Source organism: Lithobates pipiens, unplaced genomic scaffold (assembly GCF_037356315.1).
Source record: "Lithobates pipiens isolate NorthernLeopardFrog02 unplaced genomic scaffold, aLitPip1_a1.2 Scaffold_19, whole genome shotgun sequence".
Classification (NCBI taxonomy): domain Eukaryota; kingdom Metazoa; phylum Chordata; class Amphibia; order Anura; family Ranidae; genus Lithobates; species Lithobates pipiens.
This window is the reverse complement of record NW_027507764.1, coordinates 176,957,481-176,980,366: the sequence shown is the minus strand read 5'-3', so window position 1 is coordinate 176,980,366 and position 22,886 is coordinate 176,957,481. Positions and strand designations below refer to the sequence as shown.

Below are 22,886 nucleotides of genomic sequence, written 5' to 3'. Positions count from 1 at the left end.
TCATTTTGGATAGCATAAAGGAGGGTTATGACCCCTGTCGGATGTTTTTTTTCACCATCTGCATCCCATTGCAGAGATTTCCCTTCACTTCCTGTTCCATAGCCAAACATGAAGTGACAGGAAATGCCTGAGGATTAAGGAAATTCCTTGGGGACCCCCAGGTCATAACTAGTGTCCCCATTGGAAGATTTCCCCTCTATTATTTTTCTTGGGACAACCCAAAATGTGGGATTTTCTTTTACTTTCACTTATAATGATAACCAGGACAAAGAGGGTGAATCTTCCTAATATGGACACAGACAGTAATAAAAACTGACAGGTGTTCTAATCCATCTCCACTCTATCCAAAACTAAAAAAAAAAAAGTTTATTTATACTGTAATTTCTTAGTGTATTGTGTATGTGGAGGGTGACAGGGTCCCATCCAGGTGCGGCCATATCAGGGATAATAGTCTCTCTCAGCTGACGAGAAGCTACAATGTATTTACAAAGAGGATGGAACTTTGAACATCATCTCAGCACACATCAACCAATTAAAGCCCGGTCCTTACACGCCCACCAATCACAACTCTCTCAGTTTAACCTAAACCAGCTGATGCACTGCGAGTCAGAGGCACGCTACTATTGGTCTGTTCCTCGTGAGGCGCCGATTGGTCGTGAATCAGGAAATGGGTGTTCACTCACACCGGCCGGGGCGTGTACTGGCTATTTACACTACATTTTCCAAGAGCTTCCGGAGTAGAGGCCCGTCACCCGGTATAACGGGATATAAAAGCCGGATGTGAAGCGGCGTGTAAGGTATGACAGGGCTTGTTTCCTCAGTCCTTTCTAATAAAGCCTCAGTGCGCTCCCCCAGCCTCATAGACGTGTGTATTGTCCATGACAGCGCCGGACATAAAGCACAACACAGGTCACGTGACAGCCCGATCAGTGCCTGTGCTGGGACAGCTGTACCCCTCTGTAGTAGGAGTGTGGTGGGGGGATCATAGGAGGACATTACTGGGGTCCCCCTGACTGATATTGTTTGGTGATCTGCTATGTGAAGACTGCTTTGCAGCTCTCCATGTAACACTAATACTGGCCTGGCTGTGTGCTTAGTGATTGTAAAGGTATTGTTTTTTTTTTTTTTTTTAATAACAAACATATCATACTTACCTCCACTGTGCAGCTCGTTTTGTGCAGGGTGGCCCTGAACCTGCGCTTCTGGGGTTCCTTGTGGCTCCTCCTCACATAAACCCCTGGGAGAAGCGCTTCCGAGGGGGTTACCTTGGGGCGCTCCGAGTCCAGCATTCGGCGTCCATAGAGGCTGAATATATGGGACAGCCCCACCCCCCGTCGCTCACATTATTGGATTTGATTGACAACAGCGTGAGCCAATGGCTGCGCTGCTATCAATCTATCCAATCAAGAGCTGAGAACCCCAGGCAGAGAGACAGCGCGTCCCCGCTGGGTCAAGTTCCAGGGTTCACTTCAGCGGCATTGAACGCACGTCACGCCACACTCAGAACGCTTCTGATGAGATGAACTGTTTACTCTTGATTTTTGTGTCAGAACTTTATTAAAATGTCACATTTAATTCAGTTCTCTACATTACAACTGGGTAGTTTTGTCATAACACTCGCTAATAAATGCGGCTGTTCTGACCAGGTCTGCCTGGCAGTTTTGCAGGTGGACCTGATGGGAAGATCCAGTCATCCCTATGGATTGGCAGGCGTAAATGGACTTGTGTACCCCTACTCTGATCTGTGAGTGATCGGGAACCAAATCTGTGCCATGTGAAGGGGGTATTAGGCTGCATTTGCATGGTTGCACATGACAATGGCAGGAATCCATGATTCTTGCAGCTGTGTCGGCCTCCTGTGAATGGCTTGCTTTGGCTGACGAGCCCCGTACACTTCAATGACAGGTCGCACCTACCCATGGCTGACCTCCCAAGTCCAGCGGCATTTACCACAGGTATTTAGTAAAGATGACCTCAGGCATGTTTGCAAACAGCACCTGCAGAGCCCACCAGGAAGCGCTAATCATAAGCAGAGAAGATCTCTGCAGCCGTGCATCGGGACAATGTCTCTCTGCTTGTGATTAGCACTCCGCAGTGCCGATTTCCTGGTGGGCTCTGCATGTGCTGTTTGCGAACATGCCTGAGCTCATCCTTAGTATTTAGTAAGAGGCATGGTGAGTTTTTTTTAATAGCTGCAGCCGGTTACAATGCACAACTGCTTTTGATTTTTGTCTACTACAGTTTTAGTAAATTCACCCCCATGGTACTTCCTGGTGTAGGGGGCATATTTATTCCTCTTCCTTCTATGCAATAGCGCTTGTGATTGGCATCCAGCCCTGTCACATAGAGAGGGGGTCCTTATCCCGATTGAAAGTGATTCTGAAGGCAAAAGTTTTTTTTTTTTTTTTTTTTTTACCTTAATGCATTCTATGTACTAAGGTACAAAACCTTCTGGGTGCAGCTCTCCCCAGCCCCCCACTATACTTACCTGAGCACCATATCGATATAGTGATGTGCATGAGAGCAGCTGCTCTCTTGGGTCTCTCTCCTCGTTGGCTCACACAGCAGTGGGAGCCATGGGCTCCTTCTGCCGTCAACCACAGCCAGTGAACCAATGAGGCAGGGGCCAGGACACACTGTGTGTGTGAATGTACAATGTTTATTCACAGGAGCGTGGCTTGGGAGCCCCCATAGTAAGAGGCAAGGACCGCTGGCGGGTAACCCAAAAAGAAAAGAATCGGACTGCTCCATTGCACAGAGCAGGTAAGTATAACATGTCTGTTATGTTTGTTATCACAATCTTTAGAACCACTTTAATCATTTGAGTACCAGTCTGCATATACCCCTTCGTTACTAGGGCATTCTTCAGTTTTCATTGCTGTGATAGTTTGGCTGACAATTGCTTGACAATTTGTCAAGCAACACTGTACCCAGATGAATTTTATGTAGGTGCCCCACTTGTGCTCCTGGCTCCCCACGCTGTTTGCTATGGAGGCACTTATGTGTGTGGGCTTGCTCCCAAGCCTTTCTCTGTGTGTCTATTGACACACAGAGTGAGGCTCGGCCTCACACCTGCTCCCTCCTCACTGGCTGTGATTCACAGCAGCAGGAGCCGGTGGCTCTGAGCCAGTGAGGAGAGAGACAGTGATGCTGCTCTCCTGTACAGCTCTGTATGGGCATCGGGCTCAGGTAAGTATACAGGGGGAATTGGAGGGGGAGCTGCACACATATGGTTACAAGGCCTTCTGCCTTTAGAACCAATTTAATCCTAGATGTAAGCCAGGCATGGATCACCTGGACACTGCTTGCTTTTGGCACAGGTGAGAAGCAGTAGGCATTCTTCATGCTGCCTTTAAGCGATCCTGCAGCTCCACTGAAGTTTGCTAGACAAGCTATAGCTATAGAAGAAGAATATAAATACTTACCCCTCTTGCCAACTTGCTGACATGCTGTGCAGATATTCAGCAGAAGTTCTTGTTTCAGTATTTATGTTCTCCTTTAAAATATTAAATCTATTAAATGGCTTCACAAAAAGGAATATATCTTTTTTTTTTTTTTTTTTTTTCTTCAGATATCTTGTAGTTTCACCAGGCTACAGATGAAAAAAGTGAATGCATCATGGGCAACCAGTTAGCAGGAATTGCCCCATCTCAGATCTTGTCTGTGGATAGTTATTTTTCAGATATCCATGATTTTGAGTATGACAAGAGCCTGGGAAGTACGCGGTTCTTCAAGGTTGCTCGGGCCAAGCACCGTGAAGGTTTGGTTGTGGTCAAAGTATTTGCTATCCAAGATCCATCTCTACCACTCACCAATTATAAGCAGGAACTTGAGGAGTTGAAAATTCGACTTTGTTCATCCCAGAACTGCCTCCCTTTTCAGAAGTTTACCCTGAATGAAAAAGCTGCTCTACTTTTTAGACAATATGTCAGAGACAACCTGTATGACCGTATAAGCACCCGGCCTTTTCTAAACAACATTGAGAAGCGATGGATTGCATTCCAGATTCTAACGGCTGTTGACCAGGCACACAAATCTGGTGTGTGTCATGGAGATATCAAGACAGAAAATGTAATGGTTACAAGTTGGAACTGGGTCCTTCTCACAGACTTTGCAAGTTTCAAGCCAACGTATCTTCCAGAAGATAACCCTGCAGATTTTAATTACTTTTTTGATACTTCCCGTAGAAGAACTTGTTATATAGCCCCAGAGAGGTTTGTGGATGGGAGTACCTTTTCCACAGAGGATCCTTCTACACCTCTGGTTGACCTGACAAACAACAACCAACGAACTCGAGGAGATCTTAAGCGAGCTATGGATATCTTCTCTGCAGGTACTTTTATTAAAGCATGCACAAACTTTCAAATTGTATAACTGGTGGTTATATTGCTGAACATATGTCAGAGGTGGAAAGACATTTGTACATTGTTATCCAGTCTATGAAACAGTCAATAAAAGTAAAGGGGGCAAACTGTGAAGGTGTTAAAGCAGATCTAAACCCTCCTATCATTGGTGGTGGACCAAAAGGAACAAGGCTTCGGGCCTTTCTCACACCATGGTGCAGAGTATGGATGAGCTCGGGCGTGTTTGCACACTCCACGTGCAGAGCCGGCCAGGAAGTCGGCATGAGCTGCGCTAATCACAAGCAGTGAGATATTTTCCTGATGTGCGGCTGCAGAGATCGAGAAATGTCTCACTGTCTGTGATTAGCACAGCGACGTGCCGACTTCCTGGCAGGCTCTGCACGTGGAGTGTGCGAACACGCCGGAGCTCATCCCTATTGCAGAGAGATCAGTTTTTCTGCACGCATTTTGCAAGGGCTCAAAGAAAACAATGGTTGTGCCCTGTTCACACCACAATGTGCAGATTTTTTCTGCGCAGTAATCTGCAACGTGTATGCTGTTTGCTGCACAGAAAAAAAAAACTGACATGAAATCAACATTTGTTTGAACAGAACACATAACAGATGACAATGAAAACTCACTGAAATGTGTATGAAAACTGATGATGTCTCTGCAAGTGAAATCTGCTCGGTTTTCCCATCAATTTTCTGCAAGTATGGTGTGAACAAGCCTTAAAAGTGTTGGAGCTTCAGAACAGGCTAGCGTTTAGCTGTGACAGGAGGGTTTGGAAGGTTGCTGCAATTACTGTATGTTCAGGTACAACAAAAATACATAAGGTCCAATATATATATATATATATATATATATATATATATATATATATATATATATATAAGAAATACAAAGATCCTATGCCAGTGATGGAGAACCTTGGCACCCCAGATGTTTTGGAACTACATTTCCCATGATGATCAACTACACTGCAGAGTGCATAAGCATCATGGGAAATGTAGTTCCAAAACATCTGGGGTGCCAAGGTTCGCCATCACTGTCCTATGCATTAGATATAAAGTGTTGTGTGTGTGGATACCACAGGGCCAAACCAAGCAACATGCGAAACAACTGGAAAGGTTATAAGGGGCAAGTATCAAAACACACTTTATTTAAACACACAGTACAATAAACTGAAATGTAAACCCCCAACCCCAGTGACATGATTCCAAATTGGAACTATAAAATGACTGAGTTGTTCAAGTTTATTAATTTCAGCAATAAGAAAAGACAGTTTTTTTGTATAGTGACAAATTGTGTTTTTCTTTGGCAGGGTGTGTAATAGCAGAACTGTTCACAGAGGGGGTGCCCTTATTTGACTTGTCACAGCTTTTAGCTTACAAAAAAGGACAGTTTTTACCAGATCAAGTGTTGGGCAAGATTGAAGATGGCTGTATCAGACAACTGGTAAGTCCTAGGCAAAGAATTCCTAATTACCAATTCATATTATTATGTTGCAGTAATGACATGTTTTGATGCGGTAGGCCCACTGTTAGGCTGCTGTTGTTAACATAAGGCCGCGTACACACGAGAGGATTGTCTGTCCAACTTAGTCCGCTGAAACGTGTTTCAGCGGACAATCCGCTCGTGTGTGGGCTTCAGCTGACTTTTTCAGCGGACAGTCTGGCGGACTAAGTCTTTCGGAATTTCCGTAATTTTGTCCGTCCAAACTTGGTTTCAGCGGACAGTCCGCTCGTGAGTAGGCAAGTTGGACGGACTAAGTATGGCGCATGCTCAGAAAGGATTTACACGCCGAAGGTTGCATTGCAGTGTATAGGACATCGAATTTCTAGTCCCGTCGTACGTGCTGTACACGTCATCGCGCAAGCTTTCAGCGGACTGTCTGTTCATCGTGTGTGGTCAAGTCCGTTCATTCAAAAGTTCAACGGACTGTCTGTCGGATTGTCTGACGAACTTAGTTGGGCAGACAATCCGCCCGTGTGTACGCGGCCTAAGGCAATAGTGCGAATCGGCCCTTAGTTAGTAATCAGGTTATATTGCTGTTTTACCTATAGCAGGGCTCGACAAACCCCAGGCGCCAGGTCGCCAATGCGACCAGAAATCGCAACCTGGTGCCTAAGCTGCGACCAGCCCACTCACTATTGATGCCCCAGACATGCAGCAGCATTAACACTGACTGCCGTCCTCCTCCCTCCTCCGCAGCGCCGCGCTAAGTGTGTGAAACTGACAAGCAACGGAGAGAGGAGGATCTGTCAGATTTCACCTTGATGTGGTGGGCGGGACCCGGCCGGAGTGGGCGGGACCTGGCAGCTATCAAACACCAGCCAATGGGATCTGGGCGGGCCGCTACGTGTATGTGGCCCCACCCCTTTTCTTAAGCAGCCCAATAGTTGGCTGGTGTTTGATAGCTGCTGAGTCCTGCCCACCGGCCGGGTCCCACCCACCTCGACATCAAGCTCAAATCTGACAGATCCGCCTCTCTGTTACTTGTAAGTTTCACCCCCCGGCCGGGTCCCGCCCATTCCAACATTAAGCTAAATTCTGACAGCTCCTCTGTTACATTTCAGTAACAGAGTGCTCTGTGTGAAACCTGCCAGTGCCACCTGCCACCGCCAATCAGTGCCACCTGCCAGTGTCAGTGCCACCTGCCGCCACCAATCAGTGCCACATGCTAATGCCAACCAGTGCCACCACCATCAGTGCCACCTGCCACTGCCAACCAGTGCCACCTGCCAGTGCCGAGTGTCACCGTCAATCAGTGCCACCTGCCACTACCAATCAGTGCCACCTGCCACCACCTACCAGTGCCACCTGCCACCACCAATCAGTGCCACCGCCAATCAGTGCCAACTAGTGCCACCACCAACCAGTGCCACCTGCCAACACCAACCAGTGCCACCACCAATCAGTGCCATCTGCCAGTGACAACTAGTGCCACCGCCAACCAGGGCCACCTGCCACTTCCAAACCAGTGCCACCTGCCAATCAGTGCCACGTGCCAATAGTGCCACCTGCCAGTTCCAAACCAGTGTCACCTGCCAATGCCAACCAGTGTCACCTGCCAATGCCATCTAGCAGTTCCAGGTGCCTGCCACCGCCAATCAGTGCCACTTGCCACCACCTACCAGTGCCACCTGCCACTACCTACCAGTGCCACCTACCACCACCTGCCAGTGCCACCTGCCAGTGCTACCACCAATCAGTGCCACCGCCAATCAGTGCCATCTGCCAGTGACTAGTGCCACCGCCAACCAGGGCCACCTGCCATCATCAACCAGGGCCACCTGCCAGTTCCAAACCAGGGCCACCTGCCAGTTCCAAACCAGTGCAACCTGCCAGTGCCAATAGTGCCACCTGCCAGTTCCAAACCAGTGTCACCTGCCAATGCCAACCAGTGTCACCTGCCAATGCCATCTAGCAGTTCCACATGCCTGCCACCGCCAATCAGTGTCACCTGCCAGTGCCAACCAGTGCCATTGCCAATCAGTGCCACCTGCCACCACCTACCAGTGCCACCTGCCACCACCTACCAGTGCCACCTGCCACCACCACTTGCCAGTGCTACCACCAATCAGTGCCACCGCCAATCAGTGCCATCTGCCAGTGACTAGTGCCATCGCCAACCAGGGCCACCTGCCAACCACCTGCCAGTTCCAAACCAGGGCCACCTGCCATCACCAACCAGGGCCACCTGCCAGTTCCAAACCAGTGCCACCTGCCAATCAGTGCCACGTGCCAGTGCCACCTGCCAGTGCCAATAGTGCCACCTGCCAGTTCCAAACCAGTGTCACCTGCCAATGCCAACCAGTGTCACCTGCCAATGCCATCTAGCAGTTCCAGGTGCCTGCCACCGCCAATCAGTGCCACCTGCCAGTGCCAACCAGTGCCATTGCCAATCAGTGCCACTTGCCACCACCTACCAGTGCAACCTGCCACCACCTACCAGTGCAACCTGCCACCACCTACCAGTGCCACCTGCCACCACCTGCCAGTGCCACCGCCAATCAGTGCCATCTGCCAGTGACTAGTGCCACCGCTAATCAGTGCCACCTGCCAGTGCCAGTAGTGTCACCTGCCAGTTCCAAACCAGTGTCACCTGCCAATGCCAACCAGTGTCACCTGCCAATGCCATCTGGCAGTTCCACGTGCCTGCCAGTGCCAGCCAGTGCCACCTACCAGTGCCACCTGTTGCCAGCCTTACTCTTTCTGGTCAGCTCAAAACCCTGATGTAACAGCGTTTCATTGGAGTTATTGACTGGGTGCTCCATTGTGAGTTAGGGATAGGGGGTGAAAATGAGTAGCGTTACCCCGGGAGCTGACAATCCATACCACTCTAAAAAAAAAAAAAAAAAACTGGCTCCTAAATTCAAAGCAAATTTGTCAATCCCTGACCTATAGTATCTTATATTTTTAAAATTCAAAGTGGTTTTTACCTTGATGCATTCTCAACATTAAAGTGGTTGTAAACCCTTACAAACCACTTTGACCTACAGGTAAGCCTAGATTAAGGCTTACCTGTAGGTCCAAGAAATATCTCCTAAACCTATACGGTTTAGGAGATATTTGCCCGAAGACAGGCACCGCTGTCTACGGCGCATGCGCCGTAGACAGTGGCGCACAGGCGCACTGAGTGCGGCATTTCCAACAATGGAGCTGCCGCTCGTGACGGCTCCCGTGCGCATGCGCGGGAGTGACGTCATCGCGGCTCCGCCGAATGACAGCGGCGGAGCTGCGAGACCCAACCGAAAAGATGGATGCGCCGGACTACAGGAGACAGCGGTGACATCGCTGGCTCCTGTGTCAGGTAAGTGACACATAATGGGCTACTATGCGATGCATAGTAGTCCATTATGCTTTGCCTTTGCAGGGAATGAAAGAGGAAGTAAACCCATCACGGTTTACTTCCTCTTTAAGGTAGAAAATCTTCTGTGTGCAACTCCCCCCACCAGCAGATTTGTTTTCTTCAGTGAGACAAAACTGATCCTTGGAAACCCTTTGATTTTAAAGGATAACTGCTGAATGTGGGTGCAATGCTATTCAGGCTCCTGCAAAAAAATTTGCATTTATTTATTTTTTTAAAGGTGAACTTATCCTTTTAAAGAGGATGTAAACTCTCCCACTCTGATGCTTCTTTTCATTTAGTCCATTATAATAAGTAATTATCAAACTTTAGCCATTGTAATCCAGCCCAAATCGCATATTACTTACTGTTTAACCACTTAAGGACCAGGCCTCTTTTTCAGACTTGGTGTTTACATGTTTAAAACAGTTTTTTTTGCTAGAAAATTACTTAGAACCCCCAAACATTTTATATTGTTTTTTTTCTAACACCCTAGAGAATAAAATGGCGGTCATTGAAATACTTTTTTTCACACCGTATTTGCGCAGCGGTCTTACAAGCGCACTTTTTTGGGAAAAAATTCACTTTTTTGAATAAAAAAATAAGACAACAGTAAAATTAGCCCAATTTTTTTATATTGTGAAAGATAATGGTACGCCGAGTAAATTGATACCCAACATGTCACGCTTCAAAATTGCGCCCGCTCGTGGAATGGCGTCAAACTTTTAGCCTCAAAAATCTCCATAAGCGACATTTAAAAAATTCTACAGGTTGCATTTTTTGCGTTACAGAGGAGGTCTAGGGCTAGAATTATTGCTCTCGCTCTACCGATCGCGGCAATACTTCACATGTGTGATTTGACCACCGTTTTCATATGCGGGCGCTACTCACGTATGCGCTTGCTTCTGTGCGCAAGCTCGTCGTGACGGGGTGTTTTTAAAAAACTTTTATTTTTTTTTCTTATTTATTTTAATTGATTTTATTTATTTTTACACTGTTTAAAAAAAAAATAAAAAATGGATCACTTTTATTCCTATTACAAGGAATGTAAACATCCCTTGTAATAGAAAAAAGCATGACAGGTCCTCTTAAATATGAGATCTGGGGTCAAAAAGTCCTCAGATCTCATATTTGGGCTAAAATGCAACAAAAAAAATAAATAAATAAAAAGAAAATATGACATTTAAAAAAAAATATACCTTTAAGAGGTATGGGCGGAAGTGACGTTTTGATGTCGCTTCCGACCTCCTATGGTATAGAGACGAGTGGGGGCCATCTTAGCCTCACTTGTCTCTATACCCAGCTAGGAAGAGGACCCGATCGCCTCCGCCGCTACCGACGGCTCCGGTAAGCGGCGGAAGGTGCGGGAGGGCGGCGGGAGGGGGGGTGGCACCTCTCCCGCCGCCGATAGCGGTGATCTCGCGGCGAATCCGCCGTGGAGACCACCGTTATCGTACAGCCGACCGCCGCCTGAAGAGATGGATATCTCGGTTGTGGCAGCAGCTGCTGCCGTTACCGAGATATCCCTCTTCAAAAATAGGACGTACATTGGCGTGCAGCGGTCGGCAAGTGGTTAAAGAAACTTTAAAAAACTTGTTTCCAGAGGTTAGGCAGCGCCATCTTGAGTATTGTTTTCTGAGTCCACAGTGGAGTGCATTTCCCCCCTTACATTGAGCACTTCCTGTACTGTTAACCAAGCCTCCTTCTCAATCCAACATTTCTATGGCAACCCTGCTTCCCTGTTCATAGCTGCCTTATTTTATTTCATAGTATTTACTTGTGCTGATTATCTAGTGTTTGCCTGTGTGAGTCCTATCAGCTTCAGCTGATAAGACTGCAGTAATGCTGGCCCATCCCCTGCTTTACACTGCATGTCATGTCGCATGGTCACATGGGGTATAGGAGGAAGCTCTGAGTGATATAGCAGCCTCCTGGGAGTTCAGTGTCCTGTGCTGTAGGAAGTCCTGATAACAGACAGATAAGCACATAGAGAGTGTGCCGTAAATCGGGGGAGATCTGGGCATGCTCAGTGACGTCATTCTAAAGAACAAAAAGGATTCCAACAATACTAAGCAAGCAAGGAGATATCTACAAGCAGTGGTCATTAGGGTTTTTTATGCTGATTTACATGGGACAAAGTTGTGGGAGAGGGTTTACAACCACTTTAAGTAGCTCCACAACTTATCCTTTGGTTTTCCTGAACCCTTCATTCTAATCCCTAAAATAATTTCTTGACACTTAACCTTCCCCCAACATTTATCTGTTGTACTATTCCTAAATATCCAAATCTGTCATGAGAAAAATATGGAAGCTGAAATTTATGACCTTGTTTTTGAACATAAACGTTGACTGGCTGAGTCACTTTCAGAAATAAGTATGCAGACCAGGAATTTTGGAGAATAGTCAAAGATCATTGCTTGTTCCAGGCTAGTGATTGGAGTAAATATTGAGACATGAGAGTCAGCGTGACGGCCTAATATTTTCAGAAGGGAAGGTCAGTTATTGCAGCCTCCATGTATTTCACACCACTGGTTTCCTTAGTGATTCGGTCACTTTAAAAATAAAAAGAGAGCTACTCACAGATATAAAGTGCAGAAACCTAGATGTTTTTATTCACCTTGGTATCTATTTGGAACATCTGGCATTGGGCCATAGCAGAGTTTCCTGTGGATGTCACTTAACATGATTCTGGTACACGCTATAAGTTTATTTTTTCGTTCAACCCAGCGGGCTGAGCAAAAAAAAAACCTGACAGATCGCTGTACTAACACAAGCAATGTTAGTACAACCATCTCCCATGGTGTGTTATTATATTTTGACAGGAGTAGAGCACTGCACCAAGACACTCCGTTTGACAAAAGCCTGTTGTGTGGCCAGCTTTTGTTGGACAGGGAGCTGTACACACGGTGCGAAAGTCAGCCAGTTCTGGTTGAAATGATCGTGTTTGGCTGATTTTTGGCCTGTGTGTACCTAGCATTACACTTACATAAATTGGTGTCATTCATTTGAAAATCAAATAGGGCTGAAACAACTAATCGATTAATTGACAACTAATCGATTATGAAATTAATCGATTACTATTTTCATAATCGATTAATCGGCCAGTAACATAATAGGGTTAAAAAAACTAAAATGAGCCCTTTATAGTACAAAAAGAGCAAATAATCGATATAGGGCTGCAACTAACGATTATTTTCATAATCGATTAATCGGCCGATTATTTTTTCGATTAATCGGATAAAAAAAAAACTGAACAAGGGGAGAAATATACACACACACGTACACACGTACACACGTACACACACACACGTGTCCCCCCCAGTATAGATGACACATTCCTCCCCTCTCACATGGTGTCACTGCCCCATCTACTCTCAGTGCTCCCCTCCCCCCCTCCGGTGTCTTGGGTTTTCTCACCCCTTCATGGTGACAGCGGCTCCTCCTCGGTGTGACGGGGTGGTGTGGGGCGGAGTCTCAGTCCGGACCCGCCACACCTGACTCGGCCGACTCTTCCAAATGGAGAGCCGGGAGATGGATGCACGCATGTGCAGAGCACAACCTCCAATCACGGCAGCGCTGGAAAGCGGCCCGGTGAGGGCTTAACGCTCCTGCGCTCTGCGGCGGGTCTATCAACAGGCTGCTGGGTAGAGGGGGGAGGAGGAGCCAAAAGAAGCGCAGGCGCGTTGCTGGCAGGACGTCAGCTGGGTGGAGAATGCAAGCAGGCGTAGCTGCGTGGTCATGGACGTGGTGCATGCGTAGGACACGGGAGGATACACAGGATTCTAACGGACCAGACTAGGGGTGCAACGGATCAAAAAACTCATGGATCGGATCGTTCCTCGCATCACAGTTACGGATCGGATCAATTTTCGGATCAGCAAAAAAAATAACACTATCCCCGCCCACCACAGCCACATTGTTTATTTAAATAAAAGGTATAACACTATCTCCCCCCCCCCCCCCCCCCCCAATAAAATGCAGCTTATTACAAGCATAAAAACATAGTCAGCATATCACTGATGATTTGCGCCAAGCTCACCACCGATCAAAGTTCCTCCAAACAGACCGCCGTGATGAGTCCCGGGATGCCTATTGGCGCAAATCGTCAGTGATATGCTATGTTTTTATGCTTGTCATAAGCTGCATTTTATTGGGGGGGGGGGAGAGATAGTGTTGTGCCTTTTTATTTAAATCAACAATGTGGCTGTGCCAAGCAAGTGGAAAGGCATAGATAGGATTAGATAATAACTAACTACTATCTAATAGATAGTAGTTAGTTATTAGGTTAGATTAGGTAATAAATGTAGTTGTACCTGCATAAAATAAGTTTTGAATGAGGACAGGCAAGGCATCCAGTGTGACTCCTCCAGAATTCCTTCACTTGGGCTGACACAGGCTGAACGCCGCGCTGGGGGTGACGTCAGCGCGCAGCTCGCCGCCGCCGGGTGTACCAAGATGGCCGCCAGCTCCGGAGCTAGGCCGAAGCCGCGGTCTTTCCTAAGGCCGCGGCCCGCCCTGCGGATCACATGGTGCGGACCAACTAATCGATAATGAAAATCGTTGACAACGATTTTCATTATCGATTATTATCGATAATATCGATTAATCGTTTCAGCCCTAAATCGATACTGTAAATATTACTTTCACAGTTCTACAGTAAAAAAATGAACCCCTTACAGTAGTGATTATCTGCTTTTTTTTCTACTATAAAGGGCTCATTTTAGTTTTTTTAACCCCATTATGTTAGTAAATGTCTTAGACCTGGTTCACATCTATATGTTTTTTGGTGTTTTTTGCAGAAATGCGCTACAGTTCATTTACATGGTTTCCTATGGGACACATTCACATCTGAAAGGGTCAGGGACTTTTAACGCAAAATGGTGCTTTATTGGTTCAATATACTTCAATGGAGAAGCTGCATAAAAGCATGTAATGTGTTTTTGCAGCAATTTGTGTTTTTTAATCTGCCCAAAAAAAATGCAAAAATACAAATTGCAGTAAAATCACATGCGCAAAAATCAAAACGTGCAGCAAAAAGCACTGCAGAGATAGATCAAAATAAAACTGTGTAGGTGTGTACCGAGCCTTATGCTGGTCACACTGATCAATTTTCAGGTGAGAATATTCATACGAAAGATCTTTGTACATTCGCTGAATGAAAGCATTTTTTTGAAATTTTCAAATGAATGTAATATCTGACCGAAAACCACATACACTGTCTGAAAATTCCTTTGACTAAGAAGTTTTCTATTATATCCAAATTTTCCCATCACTGTGGTTGAAAATGAAAGTCAATTTGGCCCACTTTTTTTTTTTTTTAAAGGGTATTAACCGATTAATAGATTAATCGAAACAACAATCGGCCAACTAATCGATTATGAAAATAATCGTTAGTTGCAGCCCTAAAATCAAATAACCTTCTCTTCTGAATACTCATTCTTTCTTCAGTGCATGTGTTGAAAACACGGGTGGATTTACTAAAAACAAATAAATTGTGCTCTTTGCAATTGCAGTTGCTCCAGAGCTTTAAAGAGGAAGTAAACCCTTACAAACCACTTTGACCTACAGGTAAGCCTAGATTAAGGCTTACCTGTAGGTCCAAGAAATATCTCCTAAACCTATATGGTTTAGGAGATATTTGCCCGAAAACGGGCACCGCTGTCTACGGCGCATGCGCCGTAGACATCGGCGCGCAGGCGCACTAAACGCGACAGTTCCAAGAATGGAGCTGCCGCATTTGTCGACTCCCGTGCGCATGCGCGGGAGTGACGTCATCGCGGCTTCGCCGCTGTCATTCGGCGGAGCTGCGAGACGCCACAAGCAAGATGGATGCGGCGGACTACAGGGGACAGCGGGGACTTCGCTGGCTCCTGTGTCAGGTAAGTGACACATAATGGGCTACTATGCGATGCATGGAAAAAAAGAGGAAGTAAACTCATCAGGGTTTACTTCCTCTTTAATGAGATGCTTCACTTTGCGAAGAATACCCAATCGTATGTAAGGATTTTTTGCTAGCACATGATTGGATAATGTAAGTTAGCAGAAGTTTCCCTCATTTACTGTGCTCTTTAGCAGCTTCACTTGCAGAGTGCAATTGCAAAGCGCACGGTCTATTTTTCTTTTGGTAAATCCACCCCAAAGTGAGGATATAATGTAGACAACGTATTATCCATATTGAGTGCAGATGGTTGTTTTTTAGCGAGATATTTAACAACCAACCTTTTTTTCTAAACAGCTCCATTCACGATACCTGTCAAATTGGCGCTACTGAGAGTGGCAAAATCAAATGTTTTTGTTGGACCAAGAACCCTTGGAACCCTTATTAAAATTATTGTTCTGCTATAGCTGACAGACTGTTTGATTTCACTTTGTAGATTTAGAGCAAATATACAAGTAATAGTGTACACCTGACAACTAGTGTATATAATAGATTGTACATAGAGTAATGTGTCCCTTTATTGTCTTCGAAAGGTCACACAAATGATCCGCCGTGAGCCTGAAAAGCGATTGGCAGCAGAAGATTACCTAAAACAACAAAAGGGCAATGCATTCCCGGAAATATTCTACTCCTTTCTGCAGCCTTACATGGCCCAGTTTGCTAAAGAAACCTTCAACTCTGCTGATGAACGCATCCTGGTTATCCGTAAGGATTTGGATAATATCATCCATAACTTGTGTGGTGACGACCAGAGTGAAAAAACAGAGGGTGAGACCAAAGAAAACGGCCTCCTTATCTTGGTCTCAGTAATTACCTCCTGTTTGCAGACACTAAAGTATTGTGACTCTAAACTGGCTGCCCTAGAACTTATTCTCCACCTTGCTCCACGTTTAAGTGTTGAGATTCTACTAAATCGCATAACTCCATATCTACTTCACTTTAGTAATGACTCTGTGCCCAGAGTGAAAGCCGAGGCTGTGAGGACATTGACCAAAGTGTTAGCCCTGGTAAAGGAGGTACCTAGGAATGACATCAATATTTACCCAGAGTACATCTTACCTGGCATAGCCCATCTAGCTCAAGATGAAGCCACTATTGTGAGACTAGCATATGCAGGTGAGTAAAAGCTAATTCTGGCTGCACATTTCCTATGATTATACTTTATACATGCAGTCCACCTCTGCAGGGTCATGATTAGACAGACGTGCAGAACGAAAAAATTAGTTTCGTATCAATTTGTTAAGTTACTAATTTCGTTTGTTGCATTCATAACGAAATATTTTTAGTTTAGTTTTGATTTTGTTTTCAACCAGATTCAAATTTTTTCATTCATATCGAAATGAACTTAATTTACTGTGAAGAATAGCTGTTTTTTTCTATTGTAATTTCGGAAGAAGGCTATATTCATTCGATTTTATTCTATGCTATTCAATGGTTTTATTTTCTATTCTATTTTACTATATTCTCTTCTGTTTTATTCTATTTTATTATTTTCGAATTTTGGAAGACGGCTATATTCTTTCTATTTTATTCTATTTGAAATTCAAATTTGGAAAGACAGCTATATTCATTCTATTTAATTTTATTCTATTCTTTTATTTTCCAGTCTATTCTTTTCTATTCTATTCCTTTTTCAATTCTTTTCTATTTTATTTTCTGTTCTTTTATTTTCCATTATGTTCTATTCTATTGTTTTATTCTTTTCTAATCTTTTTGAAATTTGAATTTAGGAACACAGCTATTTTCTTTCTTTCTTTCTTTTTTATTCTATTCTAATCAATTACATTTTTTTTCTATTCTTTTATTTTCTATTATATTATATTCTGGCTTATTCTTTTCCTTTATTTTCTATCCTACTCTTTTTATTTTCTATTCTATTTTAGAATTTTCGAAGACCTCTATATTCTTTAAGTGCTATTCTATTAGAATTTTGGAAGGCGGCTATATTCTTTATACTATTCTTTTATTTTCCATTCTATTCTATTAGAATTATATTCTTTTTTTTTCTATTCTATTATGTTTTGTTCTATTTATTTTTTATTCTATTCTTTTCTTTTTTGAATTTCGGAAGACGTCTATATTCATTCGATTCTAATCTAGTCTATTTTTATCTATTGTATTCATTTATTTTATATTCTTTTCCCTTTTATTCTATTCTATGCTAATTCCAATTTCAGAAGATGGCTATTTTCTAATGCACACAGTCTTTGAAGAAATTCCCTCCTCTCCTCCCCTTGCCGCGATCTTGTGTCACGGAGCTGAATTGCCCGGCCGTAGTGACAGGGTCCCGCCTCCTATGATAGACGGCACACTGATCCAATGGTGGGATATTGAATCAGCATGATGTGATTATAGGAAGCAGGACTTTTTGCCTGGACAAAATGTCCCGTCCGGGCAATTCAAATCCAGCTCTGTGACACACAGAGATCGCTGGTGATGCGGGCACAGGCAGGCTGCATATGATGGGCACTGGTAAAGCTGCTGGGCACTGGTAATCTGAATATGATGGGCACAGGTGGGCTGCATATGATGGGAAGTGGTGGGGCTGCTGGGCACTGGCAAGCTGCATATGACGGGCACTGGTGGGACTGCTGGGCACTGGCAGGCTGCATATGACGGGCACTGGTGGGACTGCTGGACACTGGCAGGCTGCATATGACGAGCACTGGTGGGGCTGCTGGGCACTGGCAGGTTGCATATGATGGGCACTGGTGAGGCTGCATATGATGGGCACTGCTGAGGCTGCATATAACTGGAACTGCCTGGCTCAGTTTAAACGCTTGGCAAACTTAAAAATTAACTATTCCAAGTCATACGCTATGAATATTTCCATGGGGCAAGGGGTGGTCCAGCAATGCCAACAACACTTCCCATTTCAGTGGAAGTCGGACGCAATAAAGTATCTGGGTATCCATCTTCCAGCTAACCTCTCAGAGCTCTATTCAAGGAATTTTGCGACTGAACTTCAAACCATACGGCAAAACCTTCGGAAATGGGATAGTCCCTTCATCTCCTGGTTCGGACGTGCGTCCATCATCAAAATGACGATCTTGCTCCGTCTACTATATAAATTTCAGACCATACCGATCAGTTTACCGCCTGCCTTTTTCACTCAATGTAAAGCGATACGTCGTTCCTTTTTGTGGGGGAGGAAAGCCCCTCAAATAAAGTGGTCTAAGTTCGTGCTCCCAAAACTGAAAGGTGGCATTGGGGTGCCCGATATGCAACGGTATTACTGGTCGGTGCTTCTGGCTCGGGTTGTGGACTGGAAAATCCACACTAAGTTAAAAGGATGGGTGACCCTGGAGAACCTTATCTCGAATGTTAATTTGCAATACATGCCATAGTTGCCCAAGAGTGGGAGACCATCACAGATTTTGGCGCATCCCCTCATTAGTGCCACCCTACAAGCATTTGATAAAGCATGTACTTCCTACGCGATCTCAAGTAAAGATTGCTCCATTTCTCCAATTAGAGGAAACCCAGATTTTCCTCCCAGGTATGTCCGGTGCATTCGCACAAGCGGAGTGGCCCTATGAGGAGATGCTAGCCAAACATTTCTTCCATAGAGGACGCTTTAAGAAACAGTCGGACCTGGCCGAGATCTCCAAAACAGGATCTTTTCCCTTCTGGCCTTATACGCAACTGAAGCATTTCCTGGACGCCCCAGCCAGGAGAGGCAATTTTACGAAGCCTGTAACTGCATTTGAAGCCCTGTGCTCTTGCACCGACCCCCAGGTGCATGTCATCTCTGTAATCTACACATCCCTATTTGAAAACACGGGAGGCTTGCTAAATGCTGACCGCTCCTATTGGGAATCAGCTTTGGGAACGAATATATTTGAGGAAGACTGGAGCCGAATATACCGCTATATTCATAAGGGGTCGCTTAATGTCTCAACGCAGGAAAACTGATATAAGCTGTGCACACGTTGGTATAGGACTCCTGACTCACTCCATAAATACATACCTGCAGTGTCTGGTCAGTGCTGGCGGTGTAGCAGGGAAGCGGGAACTTTCTTACACATTTGGTGGGAGTGTCAGGACTTGCAGCCATATTGGTTGAAAGTCCATGAAATCATAGGGAAGGTTTCTAACTTGAAAGTAGAGTTCTCACCCGTGCAATATCTCCTTCATCTGTCTAAAATTCCTATGAAGCGCTATCGTAAGTCCGTGGTGATGCACATGATTAACGCTGCTAGGATGTGCGTACCAGTACATTGGAAAGCAGCCTCATCTCCGTCGTTAGTGGAATGGCTACGGAGAGTTAACCGGATAGCTGAGATGGAGGAGCTGATCCACACGTCCCTAGATAAGTTTGAGAGGTACTCCGAGACCTGGGAGCCCTGGACAACATTCAAAACAACTCAAACTTACAAAGAGCTTACACAGACCTGAGGCTTACCAATACAGCCCAACCTGATGAAAAAGTCATATGTCACAGACAAATCCCTCTCTCTTCACGTTATAAATTGTATGTTTTACTTAACCCGGGTGGGACTTCGAGCGTAGTTACCTGAAGTCTTCTCCCTCTAATCTTTTTTTCACACCGGAGCCTCACTCCACCACCTTTACTCCCCACGGGGGTTCCCCCCCCTTTTTTTTCTCTGTCCTGTAACCCCCAACTTCTGGTTTGGCCTGAGAGTTGCTTCCCCAGAAAGAGCTAACGTAAGCGAGGGACCTTACACTGGAGAGTGAAGAAACACATAGCATCATAAAGTTGCGTCTCCAGTTGAAAGGAAAAGCAGGTCGGTCGACTAATAGATCGTCTTCTTTTTCTTTTTTTCTTGTACCTGTTTGTTTTGGATTTATAGGAGTTCACGACCTTGTTATCTACACGAACAATGCTCACAGAATGTTGACGGGAAATCTTCTTGCTTCTCTTTCCTAACAGTCTAATTGTGCATGTATATGCTTCAACTTTTGTATAATGAGCTGTGTATGTAGCATTCCCCATGACACATGTTGTTTTGTAATTTCCTGTTTATTTAAATAAAAAGATAATGGAAAAAAAAATAACTGGAACTGGTGAGGCTGCAGGGCACTGGCAGGCTGCATATGATGGGCACTGGTGAGGCTGCATGTGACAGGCAGTGGTGAGGCTGCATTAATCTCTTGTATCATGTCTGCTAGAGGTGTACCAAATGGAAATTTTGCTAATACTATTAGCAATGTTTTTAAGTTTAAGTAGGAGATTACAGACATGATACAAGAGATGGTTAGAGACTGAGGACATGTGCCAATAATGGGCAGCAATAAATTCATATTAATTGAATCTGATGATATTAATTAAAAAGTTGAATATAATACAATTTTATATATATATATATATATATATATATATATATATATATATAATTTTTTTTTTTTAAACTGTCATTTTCAGTATCGGTTTTCGTCCTAGTGCATCCTTCATTTTTTGGTGTCGGCACCAAAATTTCCATTTGGTGCACCCTTAGTTACTATTGTAATTTGGATACATCCTGAATAATGAAAATTTCATCTGAATTTAGATTCTGAACAAAACGAAAAGCACATGTCTAGTCATGATCTGTTGAAACAGAACTTTGGACTTGGGGAGGCTTATTTTCTCTTGTCTCACCCCTCGCTACCCTATACTCACACAGCCTTGGAGATCACAGAGATGCTCACTTGTTTAGATCTTTGCACTTTTTTCAAATCTCTGCTTCCAGTGCTGAGCGGTGGGATCTGTGTTAGACTGAGGCATTGATTTGCTATAATTAGCCCAAACAGATCTTGTCCTTAACCCTGGCACAGATCTGGAAGCAGCAGTCCTTTGGAGAAAAATAAAGATCAAAACTTCTAAAAGTTAAGTATTCTTATAATCTATGGGACTGTAATGCACACATGTAGCCAGGACAGTGAGACTTGCTGTGATGGATGTAAACAAACAATGGAGGCCACAACCAAAATGTATACATGGTAATCAGTCTGGTTTGCATGTTTGCTTTACCAGCTGTTCTTCATTGTTTGTAATTCAAAAGGATTGTGTGATTTACAATGACTTTTATTTTTTTATGTACTGCTTTTGTGACCAGCTGAGCAAAGTGACTTTTTGTCTTGTAAGCTAAACATAATGTGCACTTTAAATTGTCACATTTTTACCAGATATTACTCTTTGTCCATAAATCGTAAATAGTCCTCTATAAGTCTACTAACCTTTTTTCTGGATACTTGGACTTCCACCCTAAATGTGTTAATTCAAGCCTAGAAATTCCATATGGAACTCATCGGGTCTGTTTAAAGCCTCTTCTTTATCAGAGAGATTTTATGAACTATATGGACATCAAGGATACGTACCTGCTTGCCCTCATTTTTTCAGAACATCAGTGGTTCCTTCCTTCGCTGTGGGTCCTCTACATTTCCAATTTGTGGTTATGCCATCAAGCTTTCATATTTGTAGCTCCCAAATGAATTAATTAAAATTTTCCAATATTAAACCTCATTTACCATCTACTATACAGCAGCTCACCCCCCCCACCCATTTTGACTAGGTCTTGTAAAGTTGCTGTATCCTGGTATACAGTTATTGCCCTGCTTAGGATTGTATCTCAGCAAACAGACATGCAACTATTTATGCCAAACGTTATATCAGTTAGGAGCAAGTTAAACAGAAGTGGACAGAGTCCTGGGATACCCCACTCACAAATCTAGACCATTTGGAAAATATGCCATTATGAGGGGTGTGACCGGGATGTGAAAGCGACGAGATGTGCCCTGCAGTAGCTCCCGCCATCCGTCTGGGTTATTCATCCGAATCCTGGGCTTTCACTAACCATCCTGCACAGCAAACATCTCCATACCACTTGGGGGGCTGCTCCGGTTCTTCCCATGACCGGTAAGCGCGAATCGAGCAAGAAATCCGCCTCCCACTGCTCCTGGCCTACGTCGCCGATAACTTGTGCGGCGGCCATCTTGCCTGTCACTTCCTCCTCTCCAGCTTCAGTGGGGGTGCAGGCAGAGTCCTGGATGGTGGCAGCCCTGACTTTTGATTCGGACAGTCATCCTCCACATCCCTGGAGCCTAGAATGAACCAGTCGACTGCTGCAATCCTGACGGCCATCAAGGAAAGTAAGTCCTCCATGGAGGGGAAGATAGAAAAGGTGGCATTAGAATGTGGGCTAATACGGCAGGATATGGACAAGTTTAGAGGCCGCTTTACAGATACAGAGCTTCTCGGTGTTGGAGGATACCACAGCCTCCACTGTCCAAACACTGGCTGAGTTGCAACAAAAGGTTAAAGTCCTCATGGCTCACTCAAATGATGCTAAGAATCGCCTCAGACGCAACAGTGTCCGGGCGGTCGTGCTCCCAGAGGGCGCAGAAGGCTCTAGCCCTGCGGTGTTTGCTGAGGCCTTCTTCAAGCAACCTTTTGGCTTGCGACAACTGTCTCCTATGTATACAGTCGACCGTGCGCATAGAGTGACTACTGGCCCGAGACCTTCTGGTTCGATGCCATATTCCTTTTTGGTCCGTCTGCTCAATTTCAGAGGCAGAGATCTGATCCTAGCGGAGGCCTGTAAACACCCTGAATTGTGACATGAAAATGCAGTGATCTATCTGTACCCTGATTTCTCCCCTGATCTACAAAAGCTCTTTCACAGATGTTTGGAGACGTCTACGGGAGAAAGGCCTGATAAATAACATGATGTATCCTTGTCGCCTGAAAGTCATACACCATGGTTCTGCTAAGTTCTGATTGGCTGGATTCTATTGCCTAACAGTGGTGGTT

General features: G+C 44.8%; 1 protein-coding gene across 2 annotated transcripts in view; it reads left to right on the top strand.

Moving 5' to 3' along the window:
- The first annotated feature begins 647 nt into the window (after positions 1-647).
- Positions 648-22,886, top strand: part of PIK3R4 (phosphoinositide-3-kinase regulatory subunit 4) — a 152,444-nt gene continuing 130,205 nt past the window's right edge. Inside the window, exons 1-5 of one of the 2 annotated variants that reach the window (XM_077491503.1) lie at positions 694-797; positions 2,670-2,763; positions 3,572-4,333; positions 5,668-5,801; positions 15,667-16,249. In XM_077491503.1, the coding sequence (XP_077347629.1) occupies positions 3,619-4,333; positions 5,668-5,801; positions 15,667-16,249 (1,432 nt within the window). In that variant the 5' untranslated portion in view covers positions 694-797; positions 2,670-2,763; positions 3,572-3,618. Of the gene's footprint in view, positions 798-2,669; positions 2,764-3,571; positions 4,334-5,667; positions 5,802-15,666; positions 16,250-22,886 lie in introns of both variants that reach the window. The other variant, XM_077491502.1, reaches the window with a different exon arrangement.